Source organism: Chaetodon auriga, chromosome 9 (assembly GCF_051107435.1).
Source record: "Chaetodon auriga isolate fChaAug3 chromosome 9, fChaAug3.hap1, whole genome shotgun sequence".
In the NCBI taxonomy this organism is placed as follows: Eukaryota; Metazoa; Chordata; class Actinopteri; order Chaetodontiformes; family Chaetodontidae; genus Chaetodon; species Chaetodon auriga.
In genome coordinates, this window is record NC_135082.1 from 21,135,878 (window position 1) to 21,163,525 (window position 27,648).

The 27,648-nt window shown below is 41.6% G+C and overlaps 1 protein-coding gene across 12 annotated transcripts in view; it reads right to left on the reverse strand.

The window, feature by feature from the left end:
- Nucleotides 1-27,056, reverse strand: part of atp8a1 (ATPase phospholipid transporting 8A1) — a 98,142-nt gene extending 71,086 nt beyond the window's left edge. For 8 of the 12 annotated variants that reach the window (XM_076739194.1, XM_076739192.1, XM_076739187.1 and 5 more), the window contains exons 1-4: nucleotides 26,616-27,050; nucleotides 11,638-11,752; nucleotides 4,029-4,128; nucleotides 2,056-2,154 (exon numbers count right to left, since the gene is read on the reverse strand). In XM_076739194.1, coding sequence (XP_076595309.1) covers nucleotides 2,056-2,154; nucleotides 4,029-4,128; nucleotides 11,638-11,752; nucleotides 26,616-26,664 — 363 coding nt within the window. In that variant the 5' untranslated portion in view covers nucleotides 26,665-27,050. Of the gene's footprint in view, nucleotides 1-2,055; nucleotides 2,155-4,028; nucleotides 4,129-11,637; nucleotides 11,753-14,835; nucleotides 14,949-26,615 lie in introns of those variants that run through there. The other 4 variants (XM_076739198.1, XM_076739197.1, XM_076739189.1 and 1 more) reach the window with 3 other exon arrangements.
- Nucleotides 27,057-27,648: the final 592 nt, after the last annotated feature.

The following is a 27,648-nucleotide window of genomic DNA, read 5'->3' on the forward strand; positions in this document are numbered from 1 at the left end:
TCTAATGAATAGCCGAGCTGTGTCACGTGGCTTCAGCCTTTCACCAGCTACACGATGCCCAGAAAAAAAAAAAGTTTGCTAGTAGAGACCTTTACAGAGCTCATTCATCATCCTCTGTGCAAGGGCTGTGTAATTTCATTCATTCACTATCTGTTCTGGCTGCACAGACCCTCCTCTATTCATAGACCAATAGTAGTAGTGAAACTGTATTTATATCAGTTACTCCACAACTTTTCCTGCCTTTCACCCCTCTCGTACTTTCTTTCTGGGTCTTCCTCTCTGGCTCTTTCTGTCCCGATGGACATGGAGAAAAGGAGATGTACCGAATTTAGGTGATTTGTGTAATCACAGCGCAGCGGAGGGCAAGTAGCATACAGAGGTTATGCGTAAATACTGCAGTATCAGGCCTCTGTAGACTTCAGCCGTAAAGGGGGGAAAAAATGAAAGCAGCAAAAGATAAAAGGGTAGAGCATCTGCAGTGTTACCTTGATTAACCTGCTAGTGTGGCCTCTACATAAACGTAATGAGACAGTGAGCAGCAGTGAAGGAGGTTTAACTACACGCGGGCAATAACAATGCTTTCTTTGGTCTTTCAACTGCTGTTTTCATTTCAGCTTGACTGGAAAGAGTCATAAGAAACAGTGTTACTGCGTAAAAGTGCACCACACACTCTTGTGAAATACTCTGCAGCTTGTGATTCGCAGTATTACATTTCAGTTTAAGGCGAGAGATAGTCAAACTCAGAACAAAGAGCCTGAGTGTGCTGCAGCAGAGGCAGCCAGCAAGAAGGTAAGATATGTGCAGTACAGTGTGTGTCCATAGTGCATGATTCATGAAGTTAGGGGTCGATGTTGCCCTGTCAGGTCAACTTGTGAGGGACAGCACAGTACAGGGAACAGACGTGTGTGCAGGTGACCTTCAGCAATAAAGACAGAGTCATCACCACTCCGTTCCCATGTTTTTCACAACAGGCCGAGAGAAAAAGTGCTGCGCTGGTCCCTTCAGCACGAGATAGAAGCTAATAGTATCTGGCCACTGGGACCTGCATAGAGGATCGCATTGCAGGGTCACTGCAATACAGTACAATGCAACATTCCCTCACTTAGTTCAGATGGACTTGAGTGGATTACTTGCTAACCCAGAGTGCACATATTTTGGAGCATTTCACTTGTCAGCAAACAAGAAATCATACAAAAAAAAGATGTAACCAAGACAAAATAACACTGACATCAGCCTTTCATACTAAATAAAGAGCACAATCTTTTTTCAAGCATCTGTTCAACAGTTCAGACTTGCTTGAGGACAGACAGTTGTTTTGTTTTGTTCGAACTAACTGCCTTTGTGCATGAGCATTCAGTATCTAGGTTAATTGACTGAATGAGAACTGTGGGTGCAGTAGGCACAGCTGTGACCTCGGAAATGAGTGTGTGTGTGTATGTGTGTGTATGCGTGTGTGTGTGTGTATGCATGTCTATGTCTGATGGTGCATCTATATGTTGCGGAGTATCCCGCTGTGGTCATATAACCATCAGTGCCTCCTCTCTGCTCCACAGGGAATAGTTCAGCACTCAGAGGACAGTCTCCTCATGTTAAGGTAGACCAATTCCAACAAAACCAGCGACCCACCTAACCAATAAAGTAAAATTTCCACAGAATTTTATTTTACTTTCTTTCAGGTACTCAGACAATTGAAAGCACAATTGTGTACAACACACTTTTGACCACATACTACAGTGCATCTTGATGTAGCTGTGTCCATACTGTCTGCATTCACTCAAGACCATGATGGGATAGCTGGGATGAAAGCGTTGCTTTAAACCAAATGACAACTGGGTGTTCAAATGTTTGCTGATTGACTTTTTAGAATGGCTAACTGTGACTTTTTTTAATCAGGGTTTGGTTGATGCATGCACTTTTAAATGTGTGTATGTGTGTGTGCGCGTGTGTGTGTGTGTGTGTGTGTGTGTGTGTGTGTGTGTGTGCGCGCGTGCGTGTGTGTGCGTGCATGTGTGTGCGTGTCTGCGTGTCTGCGTATATCACAGATGTCTGTATTACCAGATCTTCAATGATCTCCTTAACAGCAGCCACCACCAGGATGAAGAGCAGTGGCACCAGTGTGGTCCAGCGACCGGTGGGAGACACATCTGGGATTTGCTAAAAGACATAAGATGGGAAAATGAAGTCAAATCTTCTCCAGAAAATAAGAATATTTCAGAAGTCTAGGTTAAAATTTCTGAGTACTTTCATGGTTCAAAATAAGGCAAGACACTGCTTCAACCAGCCCCTGCCCCAAACTCATCCACCCTGCCAAATATACTGACTAGCACCCTTCGAAAGGATGACAGTGGCCAACAGAACAGCACTTAAAGCATGGCCTTATCAGCTCATTTGTAAGTTTGACATGGTTTTAGTTCAGTTGCTAGTGTCATCAGTAGTGTCAAAGGGCTATGCTTCTGTATCCTGGTGCCAGACCTACTGTATGAAACTTACAGGAGGCATACCCAGCACAAACAACTTTCTTAGTACTATTATAATGCTCTCCTTGCCACTGACTGTTTAATTATTTGGCTATTTTAAGTCTTTCAAAATTAACAGTCAGATACCGGCATAATTAAAGCCAAGTGAGGGCCACAGGAGACAGTCACTGTTATACTGCTCGAAGGAAACTTGAACGAAATAGATCTCTCTTCTCTCTCATCTGCATAGATGTTTTATTCAAGGTCGCACCATCGACAGGGCAGGTAATGAAGATTCCCACTGGCTGATTTTCAAAGCAGCTACTTCAAGGTCACTGGATAGAGCCCTTTCCCATCCTCAAAGCTCTCATTAGCTAAGGCTAGCCTGCCAGCACGAACATACTGTAGGTAAAGAATTGAATGTGAGTTCCTGCAGCCTTCTGTCTCTGATTATTGAATCTTTTCTGTGAGGCCTTGAACACCTGAGACATGGACTCCCTTAAATCGCGTAGTAATGATTGGTGGCTGAAGATTTAAGTGTCCTTAAAAGGGATTCATTTTGACATAACAGTATACATGAAAACCTCCTCAGGGCAGGAAAGTCTTTGTTCTGCTTGTATTTACCAATCAGAGCAGTGACAGCACCGCAAAGATCTGTGGCTGCTGTTGGGCAGCAACCAATCCAAATCAGTTAGACACTGAAACTCTGTGCCCATTTTCACATCACCCATGCTTTTCTATTGTGGTTCCACGTCAGCTGGACTATTTGAGCTTGTTGTCTACAAAGAAAAGCACAATGTAGATTCCTTACTGCAGAGTAGTTATAAGGGTACAGTGTAGGCCCAAAGTACAGCCATCCACAGCACCCCATGCATTTGCAAGGCATGTAATATGCAGTATACTGTGTTGAGCCTGCAGGTGAATCTAGTTTCCTTTTAAAGTAGGCACACATAGTATTACATGTATTATTCATTATCAGTCTATATAAAGTACTGTGTCTGTGTGTGTGTGTGTGTGTGTGTGTGTGTGTGTGTGTGTGTGTGTGTGTGTTTGTGTGTTTGTGTGAGTGAGCTTGTCTGCGTGTATATGAAATTACAAACATGACCTTTGGAAATGGTGTCCAGGTCATGGCAAAGGATTAAAAAGACCACTTGCACACGAATGAGAACAAAGCAAAAATTGAAGCTGAGAAGAGCAGTGATGAAATTAAAAATTCCTCCTTGAATCTTCTAGATCACATCCCCATCCCCATATTTGTACACATATTTAACAATATATGCCTTAAAAATATCCCACAAAATCATCTAACTAGCATTCATATAGCAAGGTGACTTGGATGCTACCATCAAACTTTGCATCACTGTCAATCCCCATGTTTGTTTCCACATTTCAACATTCAAAACCAATTCCTCCCGTTATGTCTCACCTGTCTATCCCTCACGACATGGAAGCTAGATACCCTTAAAATGCTGTTTCATCTGGACTTTAACATTAATAAGGTAGTTTGCGGTTATCTTTGCATTTAAATCTATGTCTCAAAAGGACAGGAACTGCAGCAGCAGTACATCTTACCTGCAAGAGTGCAATGAAGAGAAAGAAGGCATTGGCTGCCCTCCTGAACTGTGAGTAGAGGAATCGGGGAAGGAAGGTGAGGACATTATATTTTGCTGTGCTGAAGCCCGCATCAAACAGTGAACAAGGCCATGTGTGGAGGAGGGACCGAGAGAGGGAGACAAAAGAAAGAGAAACAAATGGTTAGTTCTCAGAATATGAGCAGTAATCTTTATGCTATTGACATTCAAAATGCATACAAAAATCTGAAAATCATCCCGTTCACAGTTAACATAGCCAGTCAAATATATTTAAAATAACCAGTGTCGTACTCCTGATCCCCACCCATTCAAGAGAGTCCTTTCTGTTGCAGAGACAGGTGTTTGTGTGTGAGACTGATGAACAGCAGCGACCAGAGGACTCAATGATCATAAAGAATAATTAGGAGGAAGAAGGGAGCTGGCAGAGGGTGTAAAAAGCTCCTGGCAGACGTGATATGTTGCCTGTGCTACAGGCTGGTGGAGCCCTCAACAGCAACAACCCCCAGCAGTCTGATTTACAGCAGCGTTAAAGCGCTGGTCAGAACAGCGACTTTGGAAGAACATGTGTGCCATGATGTATGCTTTGCTTACTCATGCACGCACAGAAGCCGTCACACATACACAAGCAGAATATCAGAGTATAGCCTCGAACGTGTCTGAAGGGGGCTGAGCATACGGAGGTTAACATTGGTGATATCATCGTTTTATTCCTGTTAGACTGAATCATATCCAAAAAGCACATTTTTCACTTGTAGCGTGTCCACGATCACAATGTAAATCCATGGAGACACAGGCTAGCATTGAATTCAGTTAAATTTAATAAAAAAGAGAGAGAGTTTTACATTCACAGTGATCCTGGCTGCCGGGAACAGTGAAGCTGCTCATGGTGAGTGAGAGGGACAGAGTGAAGGCAAGTGAGTAAGAGCAAGGCATTGTTCTGACAGCAGTACAATGTAATACCAGCCTCACGGAGGAGCCTGATGAACAGCCTTGTCAGAACAAGGGTCAAGAAAGGACCAGCTTTATTTCATTCAACAAAGTCTAGTCTTTAGTCTAGTCTACTGTTGTTATGTCAGTTTCTGTGAACAGAGAAAACTCACAGGCTCTGAGTCACCTGGAAAAACTACAGATTGATAGAGTTTGAATTCTTCATCATGAATTTTGGTGCCCGATTTTATGCAGCTTGAAATACAGCTGTCTGAAGGATGATGTTCAGAGGGGATACAGGAGATTTCAAAGTGATCTTTACGTCACAATGTCACCACTTTAAAGCTGGAGTGTGGGACTTTTACATATTGATTCATGCGTTTTACATCAACTACCGATGATTGGTTTGGCCAAGCTGAAGGAGGAGTAACCATTGTGCCAGAGTAGGTTACAGCAGGTAGGAGTATGGCGAGCCTATGGCGTCAAAAGCACGTCAACAGGTTTTGTGTAATTACTCTAACTGCCAGAAGGGGGAGACAAAAGTTTCACACTGCAGGTTTAACCTGACAAACAAATAGGTTTGTAAATATTTGGCTTTTTTTTTTGTGTATTTGGCCAATGTTTGAGTTTAAAGATAAAACTCATGGAGAGAAAGGACAGATCCTTGTAACACAACAAATAAAAACAGAGATACAAGCTTAAACACAGAAACAGCATTGCATCTAGTTTGCTAGATATCATGATGAGTGTGCAGTTTATCACTGCAGTACAGGAGGAAGGAGGAAGCTCAAAGTCTGCCATCATAAACTAAAATGGCAACGGAGAAGTTGGATGACATGCCAGTGAGATACCAGGAAGTGGAACGTGGCAGATTAATGGTGAAGCACAAACAAAGATACAGCATGTGTGTCAGTTGGAGACGTTTTTCCCTTATCAATTCTGCTGTATTTCTGATGAAATCATTATAATGTTCAGTAAAGTCACCATTTGAATACAGTAGCCTCCTCGATGTGAAATACTTTGCCATACATCATCCGAAGCTCATTACAATGTCATGTGTGCATTAATATTAATAGTACTGGTGGACCTACTGGCTATTAGTGCTAATACAAAATGTAATTACCGCCTCAGTCCATCCTTTGTGATATAAGAAACAGTGGTGGTGTAGCTCTGACGCTTAGCCTTAGTTTAGCCTAAAGGCCCTGGCTTCATCATTTCTCTCTTTATTTCCTTCCCTCCAGCCTTATTTCTGATCTCATGGAGTAGTGCTGAAAAGCATGCCATGTCCTACTCTCTAGTTACTTCTGTACACTGCATTACGTTCCCCACTGTGGCAGGGCAAGATAAAGAGCTCATTTAACACTCTGCTTAATGGATGATTATGGATCTTACGTTTTATTTCCAGGAAACACCCTGAGGATCAAGACGATATGTGAGAAGCACTTCCTTGACTCACTCACAGATATCCAGATTATAGCCATGCAGCGCCGATCAGCACCGATCTTTTGATGCCATCTAACAACACCGCTGAAAGGTTTGGCATTACAGGAAGTCACTGACTGTCTGTTTTGGTTTGCCTTATAAGTTAAAAACACATTTTTGCAAGTTAACAACTGTCAACATTTGTCATGTCATTGGGTGTGGGATAGTCTTCATCTTTTAGCCACACCTAAAACACATGAAACACCCACCAACTATCCCCATGAGATTTAAACATTAATAGTTGGATTTAAGCACAATCAAACTCATATTGCTCAAACTGTAACACAATCTTGCAGCACTGATCAGATGTCAAGTTTTTTTCTCCACAGTTCGACAGGTGAAGGTCACTGACACACAAAAACCTGGAGGAGAGCCAACAGGATGTTCTGCTCTACGGTTAGCAAAACTTCTATGATTGGTAATGACAGCAGATTATGTTGTTTAAATGACTGGGTCATGGCCCACCCATGGGCCATGGCTGGCTCTGAACAGGTTTCCAGGGGCCACAAATAGAAACAAATGTTAACCAGCTGTTGCCAAATGAAGATTATCACGGTTAAACTTGAAACTGTTGTTAAGCTTTGGGTTGCCAGTTGAGTTGAGCATTTAGAAAGACACTATTCGTCTATTAACAACACAATTTCTCTCTCATCACTCATAAATGAAACAAGTTCATCTTCACATAGTTTCCAGATTGAACTTTCACATCTATAAAAACAGACAACAAAGCTAATGGGTTGTATGACACTTCTTATATAGAGTACACTGATCAATCTCTGCCAGCTGGAGGCCAGCTGGTGTTAACAGCATTTATTTAACTACTAAAAATCAACCAGGGCTGGTAGCTAACCACTGAACTGCATACAATCACAGTCAATTCAGACAGCTCATTTGCAGAATGTGTATATCTTCTTTGTGGTTTAAACACATCAAAATAATCACAGAATTTGTATATGGTGACTATGGTTGGATAGGTGGTTAGATAATGTTGGACTGGGAACAAAGGACTAATTTGTTTGCAAACACATCTGCACACAGGACTTATATAAAGTCGAAGAACCAGTTGGACCAGTATCCCGTACAGATGAATGGCCTCCTGTTTAACATCCTTTCAAGGTGTTCCTGTATCTGTGACCTGAAATCTGTAACACTGCAAACAAGCAGTACTGCAACTCACCATTTAACTGTGATGGTAAATTTTATTATGCAGTGTGTGTCATGTGCACAGTTCAGTACTTAATTATGGTATGCTGTTAAAATGAAATGCTTAAATTTGGTCATAATGATTAAAAAAACACCCAATACGTTGATAAAAATGTATAAATACCACTTGGTGAAATGTGTAATTCATGTGCTTAGGGGAGTAAGGGGACTCTCATGTCTCAACTGTCCCTTGTTTACCACCAAGATCCCACAATATCCACCACAATATCAGTATTTCATGGATACACACCAGTAAAATGGTGTATGCAGCTACTCCTGTTTTCCATAGTTCCAAGTTCTCAACATCTCAGGGATTAATCTCCTTTACATTACAATGAGATCCGCGAGCAGCCAGTTCAGCTGAACAAACAATCCAAAACAATCCTTATGCATAATAGTGAGAGCAGGGTACCTGTCTGTTAAAAGGCAGGAGTCACATGTGTACAGAGCAGTGACATATACTGCAGGGAGCCATGCTGCAGAGGGAGAATGGGAGCAAATGAAAGCAAGAAACCTGTGAGGGCTCTCCGTCTGCTTGTAAGATTAGATTCACCATTTATCACAGAGCCTGCTCCCGTACGTGTCTCCACAGGTCACTCTGAGACAGCAACCAATCCTCTTGAAGAAATTAGATCTTTAGAGCAGACTAAAGCCTGATATGCCTTTAAGGGTTGAGGCACATTTGGGATTCAAAAACGACAAGGACAAAGAAGAACTCAACAAAGCCAAGTCACCTGCAAGCTGTGTTCAAATAATGCCGCAGCACTTAGACCTCTGAACAAGACTGACAAGACTCAAGTTGGATGTATTACAGTTAGTTAATCCACAAAAGTGGTGGGTCTGAAACAAATGCAGCTTGAAAAGGCATTAACATGCAGACTGGCACCCAATCCACTGTGTGCTCATAGCCTGCTGTAATCTGTACAATCTGCATTCAAACATTTATACATACTTCTGTCCACTGGTATGTTGGGTACAGTATCAGTTATGAACTGAATGCCAGTCATATCTGAGCCAAGTGAAACTGAATCTGAGGTAAACTGGGTCACGAGCAGCTATAGTCATGCTCAATGCTACAATATGCAGATCAGTTACATACTGAGCAGTGCAAATCAATGATTTATTCTTAATGATTTTATTAGCCTTAATTTGACCATAGTGCTTGTGTGTTAACAGCATCACGCTTAACCTGAATGGACCTAATGTGGTTTTCCTTTTTTTTTTTTTTTTTTCCCACAGTGAGGGCAGGTCACCCACTGAATTAATGACCACCTCCGGTAAAGTCACAAAAACTGTATACACTTTGATTTTTAAAATATGCAGAGGTGCACTTTCACAGCAAAGGTCATATTCCCTAAACTTCTCTGATGCAACATAATTCAGCCATCAACCATCTGGGGCTCTAAACAGGTTAACAATGCAAATTGACCCGAGTCTGTTAATAACTGATAACCAAACTAATAGTAAAACTCAAAAAATGACTAATACACTAGTGTGAGATCTATCTAACTAACTATAAAAGAAGCTTAAGAAAAGGTAGAATCAGCATCAGTTTCTTACAGTTGAGTAGTTTAAGGAAACAAACTGGGAAGACATTTTACAATTTTCTTGGCTGCTTGCGTCTGTTATTTGTCAAGTCAATACATGAACCTGACGTAACAAATGGCATAACCATAAGCACACTTGCTTTTTTAATTTATCAGTCCTGTTCAGTTTAAAGCTCTGTCTATGTAAGCACATACATATCTCAAGCTGCTCATGCAGCAGGAATGCTAACAGTAATATTCCTTGACAGAGGACGGCCTGACCCAACAAGCCTGACCTTTAATGCTAAAAGCACTGCACTCCTCCAAGAGGAACGGCCGCATAAAAAGGGCCAGTTTGGTATATCTGGTATAAGGCACCACTGGTGATACAAATCTTGCAGGTACTTATCAAATATCATATGGCGGAGGATGCTGTCATAGTCCTTCCTCACCTCAAGATCACTGCACTCTACACTGATATTTACTTTATACTGAAGCTTTCCAGTCACACCAGAGAAGAGCAGACTTTACAAAGTAAGTTTAATGTTTCCCTTTAAGACCTGCTCCGATGAAAATCAAGATTTAACCTTGTTGAGACATCTATAAGATGTTTTTATATGATACACGACATATCAGGAATGAAATAAGCAGTCAACACCATGACTGGGCATTTTCGCTTTGCAGCTGCCGTGGACCAATGGCTAAAAAAACATGGATTCAGATAGCCATGGTCTCATATGTCACATATGTAAGGAATCCAACCCGTAACCTTGCAGGTTGGGCCTTCCATATCATGATTACGTATGTCAAGCCAATGGCTCATGTTATCTCTTACTGACATGTTCCTACCAACCTGCATCTTCGTAGCTATGTGCATACTAAATGAAGGCGAAAGTGTAGAGTCACATTTAAGCCATTTTGAGGCATGAAGGGATTTTTTCATGAAAAACTTTTAAATATGTCACTTTGATGAACAGAGCAGAGGTTTAGGGGTTTAATCAATGCCAGGAGAGGAACGTTCAAGACAAGATTTTCACAACATACGCTCAAAAGGCCCTTAAATGCATTTGGACTTTTCAAGATTGCTTCCTATCAGGAAATTCTCTCCAGGCTGACATTTAAGTAGCAGCTTCACAGTCTCTGCATGCTTTAATTCAACTGTTTTGCTAGTGACTCTGAAGGTTAATGTAGGGTTAAAGGCAAAGTGGCAAGTTATGTTGCAGGTCACCATGAAAAGCACTGATGGCCTCTGGGTTGCCATTACCAAGTCAAAAATAGCCGCAATACACACAAAGCAAAATCCTTGAGAGAATACAACTTTGAGTGTGAATGTTTTAAAGCAGCTGGGATGAAATGTAATTTTAAGTGACATGGGAAAAGCATCTTCACTTTACATAATTACACTGGAAAAGCTGGATGGTAAGTGATAGAGGACAACCTTGTGGGACTTGCATGAAGCTGTATTTTCAAGACTAGCACGGACAGCAGCAGACATCAAACCTCTACATGTTGTATATGTTCTCATCATCTTCGGCTGTGAATCTCAGAGGACATAGTCTGTTTGTCTTCTTATAGCAGGACTGTTTCAAGCAGGTTCCTCGGCTTAATGAGGACAGTTTGTCCATGAAAACTCAAAATCTTGAGGAGCAGACCACTGTGTAAATCTATTCTGAGACACCATTGTGGGCACTTTGGGAGTAGACAGAGTTTTGTTTCCTAGCACACAAAAAAAGCAACAAAGAGCACAATGCCCAGTTAAATGCATAGGGAAGAGGTGTAAAAGATGGCAGTAAAGGGCAGCTACGCACTTTACTTTGAAGGGGGTACTCAGGGGAAACATGCAGACCACCACAGAGCTCCAACACCACTGCCTGGGTGGTATTCCAGGATTGATCTAGTGAAGCTATAAATGTGGATCATGCAAAGTTTACTGCATGGGCTGCAAATCAAATGCACACCACGTGACAGTTAATCGCCACCCACACACTGAAAAGAGAAGGAAAACTAAAAACTAAAATACACAAAAAAATGTTTTAATACTACAGGATACTTCAAAAGAAGCTTTTTCTCAACCACCCGAGCTACTCTTTCAAAATTTGCCAACACGTCAGTTTTTCATTTCCTCACATTTCTCTGGTGTGAGGCACCATTTCTGATAACCATCAATATTTGTGACCCAAGTATTAAGTGCAGCTGCCTCATGTGGTGCTCTTTTATGCTTTAGAGCTTGAATTAACTGTTGGTAATGCTGCCACACTGCACTGTCCACAATATCCTGAAACTGCTTTGATATTAACTTAATACAACTTGTTTTCAATAAATTAACCCTTGATTATGACCACATGGTGTAGCTCTTATTCAAACCATTTTAATTACAGACTCTCCATACAATACATACGGGAAATATTTCCCATCACATTCATTACATTTCCATAAATACCGATCTCTTACCTGACTCGATTGCTGCAAAACTTGGTGAACTGCGGCTGGTTGAGGTGTATCAGTCGAGCATCTTCTTGGTCAGCTAGGGATGTCTTTTCTGATGTGTCCTCTGTCTTTTCATATCCTGCAGCACGGGAAAAAAAGACACTCTATAAGAAACAAAATCTCCTCTGAGCACAAACAAACTTGAGATGGAAAGGTGTTTTGAAGTTTTTGAGCTGGTGCGTGTCGAAAAGTCCCCAAAGGAGACTTTGGAATCTGTAAAAGACAAGTCAGTAATTTCAACATTCAGAGTAAAAACTGCAGAGAATGCAGTTGACCTTGGTGCTTTAGACAGCTTAGATACGAAAGTTCACATTGTGATCACATTCTGTTTCATTTGTTTTACACAGCCTTGTTTTTGGAATCGGGGTTGTACAGTCTGACTCTTACAACAACTTGCTGTGAATTAAATATCAGAAATATTTTTACATTCACTTGTTTAATGGTGAGAACATCATATATTTTTATTGCAATTACATAACAGTGACACATACTGTATTTAAGATAAGACATCAGACTTTTGCACTTGTGTGAGCTGTGCAAGTCCTGCTTACAAAACTATAGAGTTGATGAGGTCAAAACCAGGCCAAGGTTAACTGCCTTTGTTAAAAACATTTTTATGCAGTAAATGTTCATAGTCGGATTGCTTAAGAGACTTTTCAAAGCTCGCATTTCAGCAACTGCCTCTGAAGACTTTCCATTTGTTGCAGGAAACGTGTTGTGATTAGAGCTGGGAATTTCCTGTCCAGAATGACATCCTGCTGTGTGGACTAATCTGTTATCTGAATCAGCTACAGCAATGTGGTGACAGATAACTACAGTACAGAGGTAGTGCACATGCAAGGCTTTAATCCAAACCAAACGTATAAAAGACCAGCTAACAGAGCTCATTCATTCCTCACTTAAATACTATGCCTTATTCTGACCACTGAATGAAACATTAAATGTTTAATTGACAGAAGTCACAATGCACTCCTACATATAGTCACATACCTTTATTACATACTAGAAAAAAAACACTCACTCTGGAAGGATAACACTATTTTTCTCTCCATCTCTGAACGAGGCAACACTGCTCTGCTCCCACCAAGTTCAACCAAGTGGGATGGAGAATTGTTGGCTAAATCAGTACATCAAATGAAGGCTCTACGTGGGTTGCAGAGATGCCTAGGCGTGCATTTTCCCAATTTTTAAAAAACACTCACAAATATTGTTATTTTTGTGATCGGCAAGAGGCATTTCTGCCTTGCTTTGCCTCTGCAGGCAAGTTCTAAAACATCACAGACGGACACCATGTTCTGTTTCCTTCCATGCTAGAGACAGGTGCTGCGTCATGAAAAAAGGATGTCTAGGGATGTTGCGGGAATATATCAGGCCTCTAGCCTGAAGATGCTTACTGCAGTGCGGGATGGCAAATAGGAAACACACCAAAGAATCTCTCTACTGAACACAGAGTGACTGGCAAAGATGTACAAGAACTGGAATGGATGTACAGTGAACTACTACTACTATTACTGATATTGAATGCAGAGCTGAAAGAATTAGTCAATTAGATAATTAGTCGATCAACTGAAAAATAATCAGCAACTATTTTGATAATCGATTAATCATTTAAAAACAGTGAAAAAATGCTGCACTGCAGAATCTACATAGTGTGTGTTGAAGCACCATTTGAAGATTAAATAACTGACACACGTACAGACGTAGATTTGACAGGGATCATCTTGTTTGTAAGATGAGAAATGATAAAAAAAAAAAAAAAAAAAAAAACAAGATTCCCAAGGTTCACATTTCCCTATCCTCGTGTTTTAATTGATACGTATAGGTTAGTGCCCTGAGCACTGCCAAGAGAGCACTACTGTAAAACACTTAAGTCAACAGTATTCATAGACTCTCGGGTTGCATTCATGTGATCCAGTGGGTGCTGGACTGTCCTACCTAGCAAGCAGTAGCAGCGGTGTCAGGGGTTACGAGGTAAGCGCGGGCATAGCATAGCTTCCACAACCAGAGATAAATCCTGGAGTGTAAAAATGGAAGGAAGGGGGACACATGTGAGGGAAGCTGGCCGCTTGAAATATCAACAACAAAGCACAGTGTCATAAGGTACTGTAACTGGAGCCCCTGCCGGATGTGCACCAGTTGCAACATGCCCCCCTCCCCCGTCTGCCTACAGTATTTCTTTCACGTCATGTCAAGTTCAGAGGAAACAAAGAGGAAGGCTGACACAGTCTTCAAAGTCACACTTGCAACTTTCTCTGCTCTTTTTACCCCCTCTTATTCTCACCTTACTCTTTGCACTTTCCCACTCATGTTACAAACTCAAACCCTGAACCTTAAATTACAGCTCTTGTTATTTTAATGATCCACTTGGCTTAGCACAGAGGATTACTGAGGAGTGACTGCCAAACCTTCCTTCTTCCCACCATCATCTCCTGATAGTTCCTCTTCTTAGAATGTGCTCTTGGACTAAAAATAACTGGCCCCCTGTAGTCATTTGGTCACCGGGGGAAACATGGGTTGGCTATCCCAGCCCTGTTATGCAAGACGTCAGATCAGCATAGGTGGTTTATTGGATTAAAGGGTGTGCGGATCCAGGGAGCAGCATGAGATTAAGGAGCCTACTGATTAAGCAGGGAAACTTCCTACCATGATGTCAGAAATTATCACATGTACTGTTTAGGCAAAGGACCAAAATAGCCTAGATGCATGGTGTCCACAATATGGTGCAGTCAACTAGTGATTCCTTGAAGTTCATGACAGTTGTTTTTGTTTTGGTTTTTTTTGTTTGTTTTTTTTGTATACAGTGGGGAAAAAGGGTTGTCTAGAAATTGGAGCATGTATAAGATATAATACGAGAGATGTAAGAATTAGTTGCCCAGAATTAACTATAATCAATTTGAAAAACACTTTTCAGAACTCTGCAAACACATTTCAACAGAGGTTTAATCATTCACACATAATAGGACACAGGGAAATTGAATTTGTGAATAGTGATATCTTAATGGGATCTAAATTTGGCTCCGGGAGAAGTATAAAAGTTATTTCAAGGCCAGGTGAGGATTTACAGAAACATGACCTCTTAAATCTAAGAGGCAGTGTAATGGCAAGTGCCGCCAAAGCATTACATAATACTCCAGAAGTGTTGATCCACTGATCCTACATCACCTTGGTGGTAGGAGGTCCCTTCTTGAGAGCAGTTAAGTTCCATCCTCTTTGCGTGTCAGTAGGCCTAGCCTCTTCTGTCCAACATTAAAACAGACTTTGCAGCCAAGAGCTCACCTGGTAACACTGAGAAGACAGGTGGTTGGGAATGAGTAACAGCACTGAGTAAAGGTGAGGGAAAGGACATTGACTCAAAGGCATGCTATCCGAAGCTGGAGGCAATTTAAGTGCTGCAGACGTTCTGCAAGCAATACTGTGCCATTTGCAGTGTCAGAGACTAACACTGCAAAATACAGCATCAATGTCACAGAAATGGAAAATATTTCCCACAATATTTTTATTCTCAGTGATTTTCCTTTGGGCGCCCTGGTGGCCTTGGGGTCAAGGCGCCTGCCAAGAATTGCAGCATCACAGGTTTGTGTCCAGCTGGGGGTGTTTGCTGCATGCCAATCTCTCTCTCTCCTTGTTTTCTGTCAAATCTCTACTGTACACTGTTTGAAGAAGGCAACAATGCCCCAAAAATGATTTCTTGAAGAGTCATGAGTGTTCATAATTTCAGTTTTGAGTGAGATGCTTTTTGCAGCACTAATTTGTGGCCGGTGTTTATGAGATATCAGACCTCCTGCACAATCACCCGTCAACAGCAATCATTTATATGTCAAACAAAGATCTCATCTTGCACACAAATGAACAAAGCCAGCAAACAAAGCAAGTCAAGAAGCCAAATCTTTAAGAGGCTCAGGTGATCATGGAATTAGTGTCTACAGTGAGAAATGAAAACAGGAGGCAGACATAGCTGGTGACTGCAGCATAAGGCCTGTGTGAAATAGCAGGCCAGAGGAGCTGGCTGAGCAGCCGTGATTGATGTTGTGTCTCTGTGTTCTGAATGAGCCCTCGCAGCAGGAGCCTGTGTGCTGGTGTAGGCCAGGTGCTGCAATGCACCAGTTGCAGCTGGTACTGCTAGTGCCTAACTTAGTCCTTCTGCTTTCTCTGTTTAGCAGCTTTGACACAAAGGGTTGTCTACAAAGTTAAAGAAAAACAACAACAAACGATTACGTCAAATATGCAAATTTTAGTATTTTAACAATTGTGCAGCATGCTGGTATGGTTAGAAACAAAGGTGTTAACACAATAGAAATAGATTTAAATAGACCAAGGGTGTAACACTGTCATATGTTTGTCCCAAACTGGACCTGTTATTGTCTCGTTTCTATTGAATATGCCCTATAAACCACATATTATAAACCTCTTATTAGTCTAGAACAGTCTAATTATGGTCCATGTCTTGGCACATACAAAGCACTCAACTTAACATTCAGCATTCAAGTGTGACTTTCAACTGGACTGTCTCGGAGCACTGCATTTAGTTGAGTGTCTGAATTCTGAGTATAAAAACCATGCACTGCAAAGTGCCTTCAAAAACTCCCACAATGGAACAAAAAATGTAGTCTCCATAGCATATATGCATTTTGTGCAGCAAATCCCACAATGCAATGCTTCACCTTTGACAGATGTGTATAATACAGTTATGCAAGTACACCTGGCAGTGATGGTGTAAAATGTCGATGACTCACAGTCAAGATTTTGGACACAGCCCCAGAAAGGTAGGACAGTAGGTAGGACAGCTGTTAAGCTTTAACCATGCTAGTCAGGTTAGCCCAGCTCATATAACGAGCAACAGTGGTATGGAAAACACTAATGAGGAGCCAGAGCTTGAAGAGCCATCCACATCATCTTCTGTTTTTGGACAATTTCAGGTTCCAAGTAAATGAGCAACACTGGGCAATAAATAGGGGATCTACAATAAGCAAAAAATACATAACAAACAGCTGTTCATTACTGCAGATATGCAACAATACCCAGTCATAAAAACACAAATGCTTGATCCTCATTGCAACGTTTCTTAGTTTAATATTTAAATTGTCTTTCTTTGGTTTCTGATAGATTACGTAATGACCATCCGAAAACAAAATGTAGTGCCTTAATTTTTACACAGCAAAGTTAATAGTCTATGAGCCACTGTGTCTGTTTTATGGTTAGTGTTTATCTTCTTGAAATAAATGACTGTTTAACTGTTGTCGAAAAATATAGTGGACTGTACCTCCTCCACAAAAACATGTAACTGGGGAAAAGTTGCAGTGAGTAGCAGATTTCTCTATTGTTTTCTTTTGTGTACTGTAATGCTTTTTGGACAGCTAGTTGGTGGCAGAGCAGCCTTATGTCCGGTTAGAATTAGTGCTTCTCAAGTCTTCAAGAGCTACTTGATTTCCAGGTTTTTTCTAAGAGCTACTATTCTCACACACCTGATCCAATTAAAGGCTGCATATTGAACACTTTAATTGGATTAGAAGAACAAAAGTAGAGCTAGAGCCAGAGAGTGGTCAGCGGGGCTTGAGGAGTTGCCAGAGAAACACTGGTCTGGGACTGTGGCCCATCAATTCCACAATTCCAGTTGAACGGGATGAATAAAACCAGACCTCTTGTATTTTACACTACCAACTCATGTCAGCACAGTTTGGTTTCAAAATGCCGAGCTGTTTTAGTTGACTTAACAAAAGTAACAATGGAATCCAGCTTGACATTAATGCGCACCCTAACTGTAACGTTGGCCCTCACCAAATTTAAGTTACAAACAAGGCCAACCCTGACAGGCCAACACCATCCAGGGTCAATCATCAAAACAGCCTTTCCCCAGCCTCTCCTCGACAAGCATTAATAACCTAGTTTCCACCACACTGAGTGGATAATATCCTCAGCCACTACCACAGACGTCTCAGTGGGAACTGCTCTTAATATTCCCTGGTGGACACTGTGCATTTTCTCAGCACTAATTTCATTAACTGCAGGCGTGTCATGGCTCAACTACCCTGACATCAATAAAGAGAGCAAGAACGGGAAACTGGGTGGATACTCACTGTTCATAGAATTCTTAATCTGTGCTATATTAGGCTTTATAACAACACCGTTCATCTATTAATGGGACCACCATATTATCCATTCTAGGTGGCTGTATAAAAACAATGTAAGAGGCAGGGAAAAAGAAGGGAGGAAAGAGTAACAAGGAGCCAAAAAACACTCAGTAGAGTAGAGAGCAGAAGCACACAGCTCTGGAGGGGAAGCCTCTAGAGGAAGGATCAATGCCATCGAGTGTCGTAATGAGTTTGGATGCAGGCCAGATGTCAGGATTATTGCTTGTGTCAGCCAACAGACAGACGGGTGGAACAATAGTCACAAGGGGCACGTATTTTGGAGAGTGTGCCCAATGGGAAAAAACTGGGCCCAGCATGGCTTGGCATTGGCCAAGGCATGCCGGTGTTCCCCGGTCTATCTTTTTATTCCTTACTGAGTATTGCAGGTTACAGAGACACTCTGAAACCACTGGGCACTGGAAATTCCCTCTGTGAGAGTTTCCCTTTTAAGAAACTGAAAGTATGTCAATCAGATTGTTATTTCTTTTGTTACTGCTAATTTTTGTATGTCTCCACATCAAGCGTAGTCTCTTAATAACTGCTGAAAATCATGGTTACAAAGCAGTACACTTCAAAGACCTTAAACAACCAAACTCTAAAACATAACACTCTGGAATTAAATGACTGTCCCTCAGCAGTCACATGATAAACCGTAGAGCTGACCAACTTAACCTTCAAAATACATCCCTAAAATATGGTTAGTATGTTGCCTCCTGACTGTCAGTAACAGTAACAGCACTAATCCTTGTTTTCAAAATAAGAGGATCAACCGTTATTATAGTCGAGATATTTTTAGCAACCGCATCTTATTTCTGGCTATTCATGTTAGACCTCAAATAAAGCTTTTATAACAAATCATAAAAGATGTCATGTCACCTGCTGGCTGCATTTTACAACTTCTTTTGGTCAGCATCTGCTATATCCATGATTATACATTGATGATTGCGTTGGCTCCATGACTAAAGCCTTAGGATTGTTCAGAAAGGTCCGTGAGTTGATACCTGGGGGTCTAACATCCAACTAGATGCAAAACAAAACATAAAAAGGCTTTTTGTTCTTCTAGAAACATTTCCAAACAGAGTTTAATCTAACTGTTCAGATACTAACCAAGCATGAGAAAGTTGTACGTTGGTCAATAAAGTGTAGATGAGGAGCCACGTGACCTGGCCACATCTAGGCTCCCACACAATTCATTCAATAATACGAGGGTGGGTGGGAGCAGACAGCTGGGGCTGCTGACATTGATCTCACATGAACAAATGAATGGCAGCCAAAGAGGCACTGTGAAGAAAAACTGCATCAAATACTTTGCTGAAAAAAGAAAATGCAGAGGATATGACAAGTGTGACCTGGCTCCAGTAAAAATGTTTAGACCACCACATAACAAGTACCTAAACAGAAGTAAGACAGAAAGGTGAGGTGTGATATGGAGTTCAACATTGTCAGTCTGCACATTGCCCACCTTAACCTGAGGCTATCTACCATGGTGATTAGGGTCACACTTGTTCCAAATCCCTGGGCTTCTGGATTTCTCAATCTCACAACCCAGTGAGCCATTTATATCCTCTCATCGCCACCAAAGGAAAATCTGCACATGATTAATTTATGCCAGATAAATATTTCAGTAGACAGAGCAGCCACAGTCTATTCATGGCAATCAAAGTTCCAGAGATGAAAGCCCCCCCCAGTCTCCAACCGTTTGTGAATGGGTTCGGGGGAGGCTAGAGGGGGATACAGATACTGCCTCAATCTAAGCAACAGTAACATCCATAAGTCGCTTATCAGATCACAATGCTGTAACCAGCACTCACAACAACAACAGGGCAGCTGCAGAATTAATCCCCCTCCCCATTTGGCTCAGTCTGGATCCCCATAGGCTCAGGCGGGCTACAGTGGGACGGACAGTCCAGGGACAACATAAGGCAGCTGGGGCTTGCTGTGACATCACAGGGCTGGCCTGGCTTAGCTTAGCGAGGGATCTGCAGGGACAGAAACCTTTCCACTGTGTGCGACTTTATGAATGGTATAACGGAAGAGCGCATGGTATGCAACACAAAGGTCTGCAAACAGGAAACAGACCTTGTGAATCCCAGTCATTCAGTGCCAGCGCTGTGTCAATGTTGTGCCTGACCGCCAACTGCTCCTTATCTTCATCAAAACCACATACATCCACATAAAATAATACAACAGGTCATAGTCAAAACAACACATAAGGCGTCAACAACATGTTTGAGGTTCCTCCACAGCTGTTAGGGAAACAACCTCAGTAGAGGCAAAAGAAAATGGTCGATGTATTTGTCCACTGACAGAAAATTAATAAACAAATGTGTTATCAGTAAGGTTATTCATCAAGCAGCTAAGAGTTTACAGAGGTGCCAGCAGCATTGTGAGGCTACTTCAGCTGAATGTTAACATTAGCATGTTGATTCAGGCACGTTTATCACAGTCAACATCTTAGCTTATCTTCACTTCTTAGCATGCTAATATCTGTTAACTAGCACTTAACACAAAGCAGAGCTGCAGGTGGTGGGAAATCACTCTGAGGGAAACATGAATGTCTGTACAAAAAGTCAGGGGACTAGATCTCATAGTCTCATTTGGCTGTGTCATTGTTGTAAGGCCAGATGGATTGGTGGTTTCATCTCCTGTCTGACTGGTTTGGTGAGCTTCTACTGAAGATAAATCATATCATTAGCTGTTAATACAGACTGCTTAAAACGGTTTATGTTTATGCCAGAGCAGAAAATCAGGGAACATTCTATTTGTGAATGTAAAAGTAAGGATCATTGTCATTTAACTTTGTCACTGGAGAGCAGGAGTTCACGTCCTGTCTCCTACCGACAGTCAACACTGGTTTTGTATATAGCCTTAACCAAACAGTTTTATTATTTATTAAGGGGTGAATCAGTTTTTCATTTTTCCAAAACATGGATGAAGAGCTAGCCAAATGCTGTCAGAGCCTTTCTGCGACTGACTGTGATGAAAGGAGATCCATTCTGCTGTCAAACACAGCTAAATTCAATCAGCTTTACTAATTTCAATGTAGGCCTCCTTTTGCAGGAATATGCCATGTTTAAATCTAAATGTCCAACAAAAGTCAGTATTGGTATACTTACTGATAAAGACACGTAATCAACATCAAAGCTCAAGATGCAAATCTGAAATGGGGGCAACAACCATATTAATTTATATCATGTTTTCTAAAAATAGCTATAATATCCAAATGGCTGAGCAATGACAATTAATCCATCACAGTGTTTGAGTTATGCTCACTGACCTGATGGGACATGTTAGTAATATGTTAACTTAACAGGCAAAACTGGCATCTCCATCATTCAGAGCTAGACCAAGACCATCTATTCTCGAGGATCTCTGTCTGGTTGTTGGTTGTTTAGCCTGCACCATGGCTCAACCCACAGTTATCACAGCATCTGACACAAACAGCACTAACCAGAAAAATGCACCAGGGTTCATTTCAACCAAACCACACAGGTTTTATATTGTACCTAATGCATTAACTATGCATGTCAACATTAGTCCCAGATCACCAAAGGCCACCTATTCAGAACCAGAACTCTCAAGTATTTGCAAAAGACAGTAATCATAATAAGGGTGCACTGTAAACACATTCAAAGACAGTAAATACTGCTGTGAATGAGGTCCTTAATGTGTGTTTTAGAAGAACTAACCATACATGTGTGGAAGCAGTACTGTGGCCTGGTTGGACATAAAAGTTGAGACGAGGAAGGGGTCATAAAATGCTTGAGATCTTGGGGGTCAAGGGCAGCAAGAGTTTCATCTTCCCAACCATTGAGGGTGTCGCTTCCCTGTGGAGTGCCTGCCGACACCTCTCTATCTGACCTTGTCAACCCGCTGTGACACGATCACATTGACTGTCTTCTGGCACGTGCAGGCATGCTGCATTTCCCTGCTGTTCATGCAGTGTGTGCATCTCATAGACAAACACATGCAGGCCAGAAGACTTCAGCTAACCAGCAAAAAAAATATTTGATTGCAAATACAGTTTAGGACCTTTATTCTCAATGTCTAATGCTGCTTTCATGAATTATTTGACATTTTGGAACAGGAGGTGAGAACAGAGTTACTGTACATCTTATGAGCTGATGGCTCGGTTGAGTAGTATGGAAGATGTATTGCCCCACGAGCATATTTGCAATGCAGCTTTTTAGTGTCTCGTAAATAACGTTCGATCTGAACAACATCACTGAGGATCTCCAGCTGACCTGCAGATCAGAGGATCTAATCAATTCGAGAGAATTGATAGTTCAAGGACTCTTAAACCAGTCAAGACATTGAGACATTACAGCATTTGAGTTTAGGGCTACACAGTTAATCTCAGGTTTCTTTACACAATCTTTAAATATTTTTGTAGATTACTTCAAAATAGCCAAGGTATTAATATAAAGGACCTGAAAGATACAGTATATTGATATTATATCAGTACTGTAAAATGTGGCTATATGGTGTGATATGATAATATTGTACTGTTTTTTCCCGATTGTAAAATAAGTGATACAGATATTCATATACTTTTCTAAGCTTATCTAACTTTTCTAGCTGAATACAGGCCATCATATTAGATTTGGTGCTTTTCTGTGTTTTATATTACTGTAAATTGAATGTCTTTGGGTTTTGGACTGTTGATTACACAAAACCAGACATCGGAGGATGCCATCTTTGGTTGATGTAATGTTATGTCAGACATGTTATAGGTATGTTTCTGCCTCGATTAGATAGGCAACAATGGAGAATGGCATATAACCAATGTCACTGGCCAGGTGCAAACCACGGAAACTGTCTGCCAATTTCTCACTCATCAGCTCACGGATCTTCAGGTCAATATAAGGACGTGCATGACCAAACACTTGAATAGGTTCTTTGACTCTGCAACCATCTCTGTGTGGACATGTGCACACGAGCATCCCCTTCCTCACCATGACCTGCCACATCCACTTTGTTTTACAGACAGGGGAGAATCACTGAGGCTAGGGAAACTGAGTATCTGAGGAAACACATATTAGAGTGGCTGCAGGTTAGTGATGGAGGCAGCCCATTAAGCGGAAAGTAGAGGAGTGGAAATGTCCCATGCCGGCACATAGACAGAGTAGAGAGGCCCGAGGGGACTTGATATGACACACCAGCAGCCCCAGACAGGGGATTTAGTGGCATGTTGGGCTTTTGTGCCACATTATTATCAGCCAGTGATCCGCCAGGCACATGGGCAGCTCTCGATCCCTTCAGAAGGGAGCAGTCTATCCCCCTCCAGTCTCCCTCCCCATGCTGTAACCACTATTCAGACAGACTGAGGCTTAGCTGGTGTTATTGAAATGCTAGGGGGGAACATCCTGCTTCACTTACATGTGGAAAAAAAATCTTGAGAATGGCATAAAGGTAGAGCTATAATGCTTGAAGAAGAAGCAGACTACTTTGTGTCATTCAAAACTAGTATGTGGGCAATCAGATGCTAAGGAGCACCTTCTATCATGTGAATCAGCTGACACGAAAGGACAAGCATTTGGTTTTTTGATAGATTCATCCTCACAGGACAGGCTTACCTGCCTATCTCCACCTTTAGTGTCAATTGTGAGAAGGGATTTGGTCTGTCTGCAGATAAGCATACAAGCTAAGGCGGCAAACGGGGTGTCTCTTGCCATCTGTCTAGCCTTAACTTGCGTGGTTTCCGTCAATCAGCTTTCCCATCTCGACAGTGGAAGCAGGTATTAAACGCCTTCCTGCCTGTCATAGAAATTTGCATTGGAGAGATCAATGACTAAAAGGTGCCTGTCTGTCATTGCAGGTTCACACATTAAACATGTTGATAGCTACTGACGTCACCTGTACCCTAAGTGTCCTAGATAAGGTTATTTTGGCAACACATGCAGGCACAGACTGGCAGTGATGTCGGATGTTTCCACAGCTCAGCGGAGAAGAGTGACAAGGAGTGGAGCGGCACGTGGTGGGCAAGACTGGGGAGTGTGCAGCATGGGGAGCTGACGGACAGGCCGCTGATGGATTAGGTGGTAAGCCTGGCAGAGGGCTGCCCTTTCTAGATGGATGCCTGCCTGATGCACTGTGGTGATTAAAAAATAAAACTGAAGGGTGGGGAGTGTGCTTAGGCTCTCATAAAAGCAGCCAAAAAGAAATGTTGCAGAACAGACGCGTGATTGAGCAAAATAGCTGGATAGATATGGAGCCATAAAACTGGAAATGTTGACAGTGGAGCAGCAGCATAGATCATCGAACCTGGCATGGTATTGGAGGTGACGGCATCCAACATTCAGAAAGATGCTTGCAAAGAAAACATGATACTGTTTTCACGGAAGCAGGGGAACGGTAGCGTACGCTTAGTGTATGGAGTCAAGTAAAAAAAAACAGCAAAATTGTTTGCTCTTTGCAACCTTAAAAGTTAGTGTGTGGTAGCTGGGGGTTGACAGCAATAGCTGCTGCATAATTCATGTGTTCGCTCTTGTGACTGCAGCAGCAGTTTTCTATGGAATCTATATGAGTATTTAATAATTTAGATTTCTTTCAGGAAGATACATGGGGCCTTCAGTGTCATCACTCTGTAATTTCTATTGTAGTGTGCAGGGTGAGCAGTTGCTTTATAATTACCAGTTCTCAGGTGACATTTTAATACCAAGTCACAAAACTACCACCAAACACAACTACAAACAACAAGATGATGTGAGCTCCACCCTAGACGTCATGCACCATTCTTGTAAACAAAAGAGCGTTTTTCAGGGGAATTTCAATTCAACAGCACACAAACTGGTTTTACTGGCATACTTGCATCTATTTTTATCTACGCAGTTTGGGTAAAATCACTAGTCAGTTTTTCTTTTCCACATTCTAAGCAGCTATCAATTCATCATTACAGATAATTCATAACCATCTGTCGTACGGCAATAAATCAAAAAGACAATTTTACCACTGTGTAATTTGTTCTGTCACATAAAATGTACTGCTGTACTTTGAATGATTGGAAGAATAAGAAATAGTGGCATAAAGGCTGCCCGTTGGGATATATGCAGGTATGACCACTATTCACATTGTGGGCACAATTTTTGGTTTATATTGTAAATGACTCATTTTTGAGTTTGAAACATTCTCCGACTCAACCAAAATAGATTCAGTGGATTGTCTATGGAGTGGATCAATGCATTGATGGTAAAGATGCTCAATAATTAAACCTTCAAAAATCTGAAAAGAAATAATGGTCACTGAGGCAACATCAGAATCAATATTATTCATTCTGCTCCAATCATGGATATCAAGTCTATCAATTCAGACCTGGCTAATACGGATAAGCTGACAGATATGTTGTGCACCAAAACTTGAGCGTATCACAGGTTGGTTTTAGTTCTTGTGCTCCTCTGCTGCAGCTTTCAGACAGTCCTTCATGTTCAAAAATACTGAATTTTTAAATTGAGTCACATGTCTCTTTAAAAATGTATTTCCCACACTCCCAGCTACTTGGATGAAGGGTCCAGTTCAGGAATACTTCCTATATAAACACACTACACAATTAAACTCTCTCAAGCTAAATCTGAATTATTGTAGACATTATATCTGCAGACTTAATGAGCAAGGCGAATATTAGGCATCCATATCAATGTGCCCTTATCCCATACTTCTTGATGGAACAACTTATGTAGAAGTATATAAAATCTAAATGTGAGGAAGTTCACTCTAATTCACTTTAAGAGGCCGGGCTACTTGCTTTAGCAGCCAAAACAATATACTTAACTGCAATAACTCAGGTTGAAATATCAGCCTAAGCCTCCCGTTCTAAATCAAACATAAGCCGTTCCAAATCAAACCATAAATAATAACAATACGATATGTTATTGATCCCTGCAGATAAATCCTGCCCCAGTCCAGAGAGGTCATAGGTCAGGGTCTGCCACAAATAAGTGACAGCAGGAATCTAAAGACATCACAATGAAACCCTATAGGACTGTGCATCTGCAGCCAGCAATAAGCCTGTATGTGTCCAGCATTGGTGTCCTCCTGGATAAGCAAACAATCCTTAACATCCAACTTACTAAGCAGCCTTTGGAGCCCTAAAGAAGATCCCCTTATGAGCATTCAAGTCACTTAAGTAATGTGTATGTATCCGTATCCCCTTTCCCTTGCAAACACAACTGAGGTGCAATGGAAAGTTACTGGTGCAGTGAAGGAGTGAGGGTCCCAGCCGAATTACAATGGCTGTATTATTAAACCCACGCTACTGCAGATGCCATGGACACTTGTTATTGTGCTTTTAGACTTCTGGCTACTGTCACCAAGCATCATCTTTCAATACTCCTGGTGACATCTCCTGATTTCTGGCATGTGGATACCTTTGTGGTGGGCTGGACATAGCTGGGGGTGTCCCAGTCTGGATGGGTGCCAGGTTTGCTGTGTCAGGTGCACTTTACACTAGTTCAGTTTCAGATGCTTTATGCAGGCTACAGATACACATTTGATAAAGCGTTATTTTAGGAAAGCCCTATTTTATCTGCAGATTTGGGGATGTCAGCAGACTTTCTCTTTGGGATAACTTTCACTGAAATTAGTTCCATTAAAACTGAACGAGTTCTTTTTCTGGAGATTCCTTTAGAAAACTCTCAAGCCCCCCGGGGTTTCCTTGACCCCTGCTGGGGCACCGTTAATCGCAGTTTTAGCTAGCAAGTTATTGCACTGTAACGTACTTCCAGACAGCTACTGGTCGGCCTCCTTGTAATAACAAGTGAACGTGATTTTCAAACATTTTCCCAACACATACACTGAAGTAAAATTGTCTTTACATACCCTCCGCCCGGGTACGAAGATCAGACATCGTTCTCTGGACAGGCGGCATCTCTCCACGCACAGCCGGGCGACGGCACCTGTCAAGCGGCTGCGGCTTGTTAGTTCTGCCCCCTGTGGCTCCTGCTGCTTCTTCTCAACCGTCAAAGAATTTAAAAAAAAAACGGCTAAAATTCAAAAGAGGAGCTTCTCTCATGCGGACAGTACTGCTGCGTGTTTACGGCTAATGAGGAGCATAGACGCGGCATGAACAACATTCATTTCCTGGTGGTGACAGAACCATGCCCAGGAGCCCACGGCTTCATGGATCCCCCAGCATCCCGGTTCACACAGCGGATTATAGAGCCGATAGACGCCTTCGGTACAGCAGGAGTGGACACAGACTTACCATAAACTGACGTGAGGGGGACGGTGCCGCTTCACATTATGGACCGTACCAAATTCAACCGCAGCGGGAGGGGGGGGGAACTGAACATAATAACTGTTACTTCACCGTGGCTGACAAATTTAAGCCTCGGCAATGTATTTTTACGAAGACTTACAAAAAGTGCTAGATTTTAATCGGCAGAAGCTATAATGTTTAGGTTTTTAAAATTGGCCAACAAATTGTTCGTTGTTGTTGACACCTCCCCCCACTGCAGTAGATGTTGTTCACAGGTTGAAGACACAACAATAGTACACTGGGTGGGAGTTGGCTTGTCACAATTCAGTCTTGTTTTTGTGTAAAACACTTCTTAATGTATTGTAAGTTATTACAGTCTCAGCAAATGAATGTCTGCAATATTTAACGGAATCTATCGTACATTGATTTATGCTCAAACATGTGCTGCTTATATATTAAAAATATTTTGGTCTCCACATTATAATGCATTTTGCAAAACATTCCACTATCTTGGCATGTCTTTCTGTACGAATACAATATATAACCCACCCATTTATTTTCCAAATATACAGTTCATGTTGTGTCTGTAAATAATAGAATACAGTGATGTTTATTGGGAAAATATTTTTAAGAAGCAATACATGTGGATTTTAT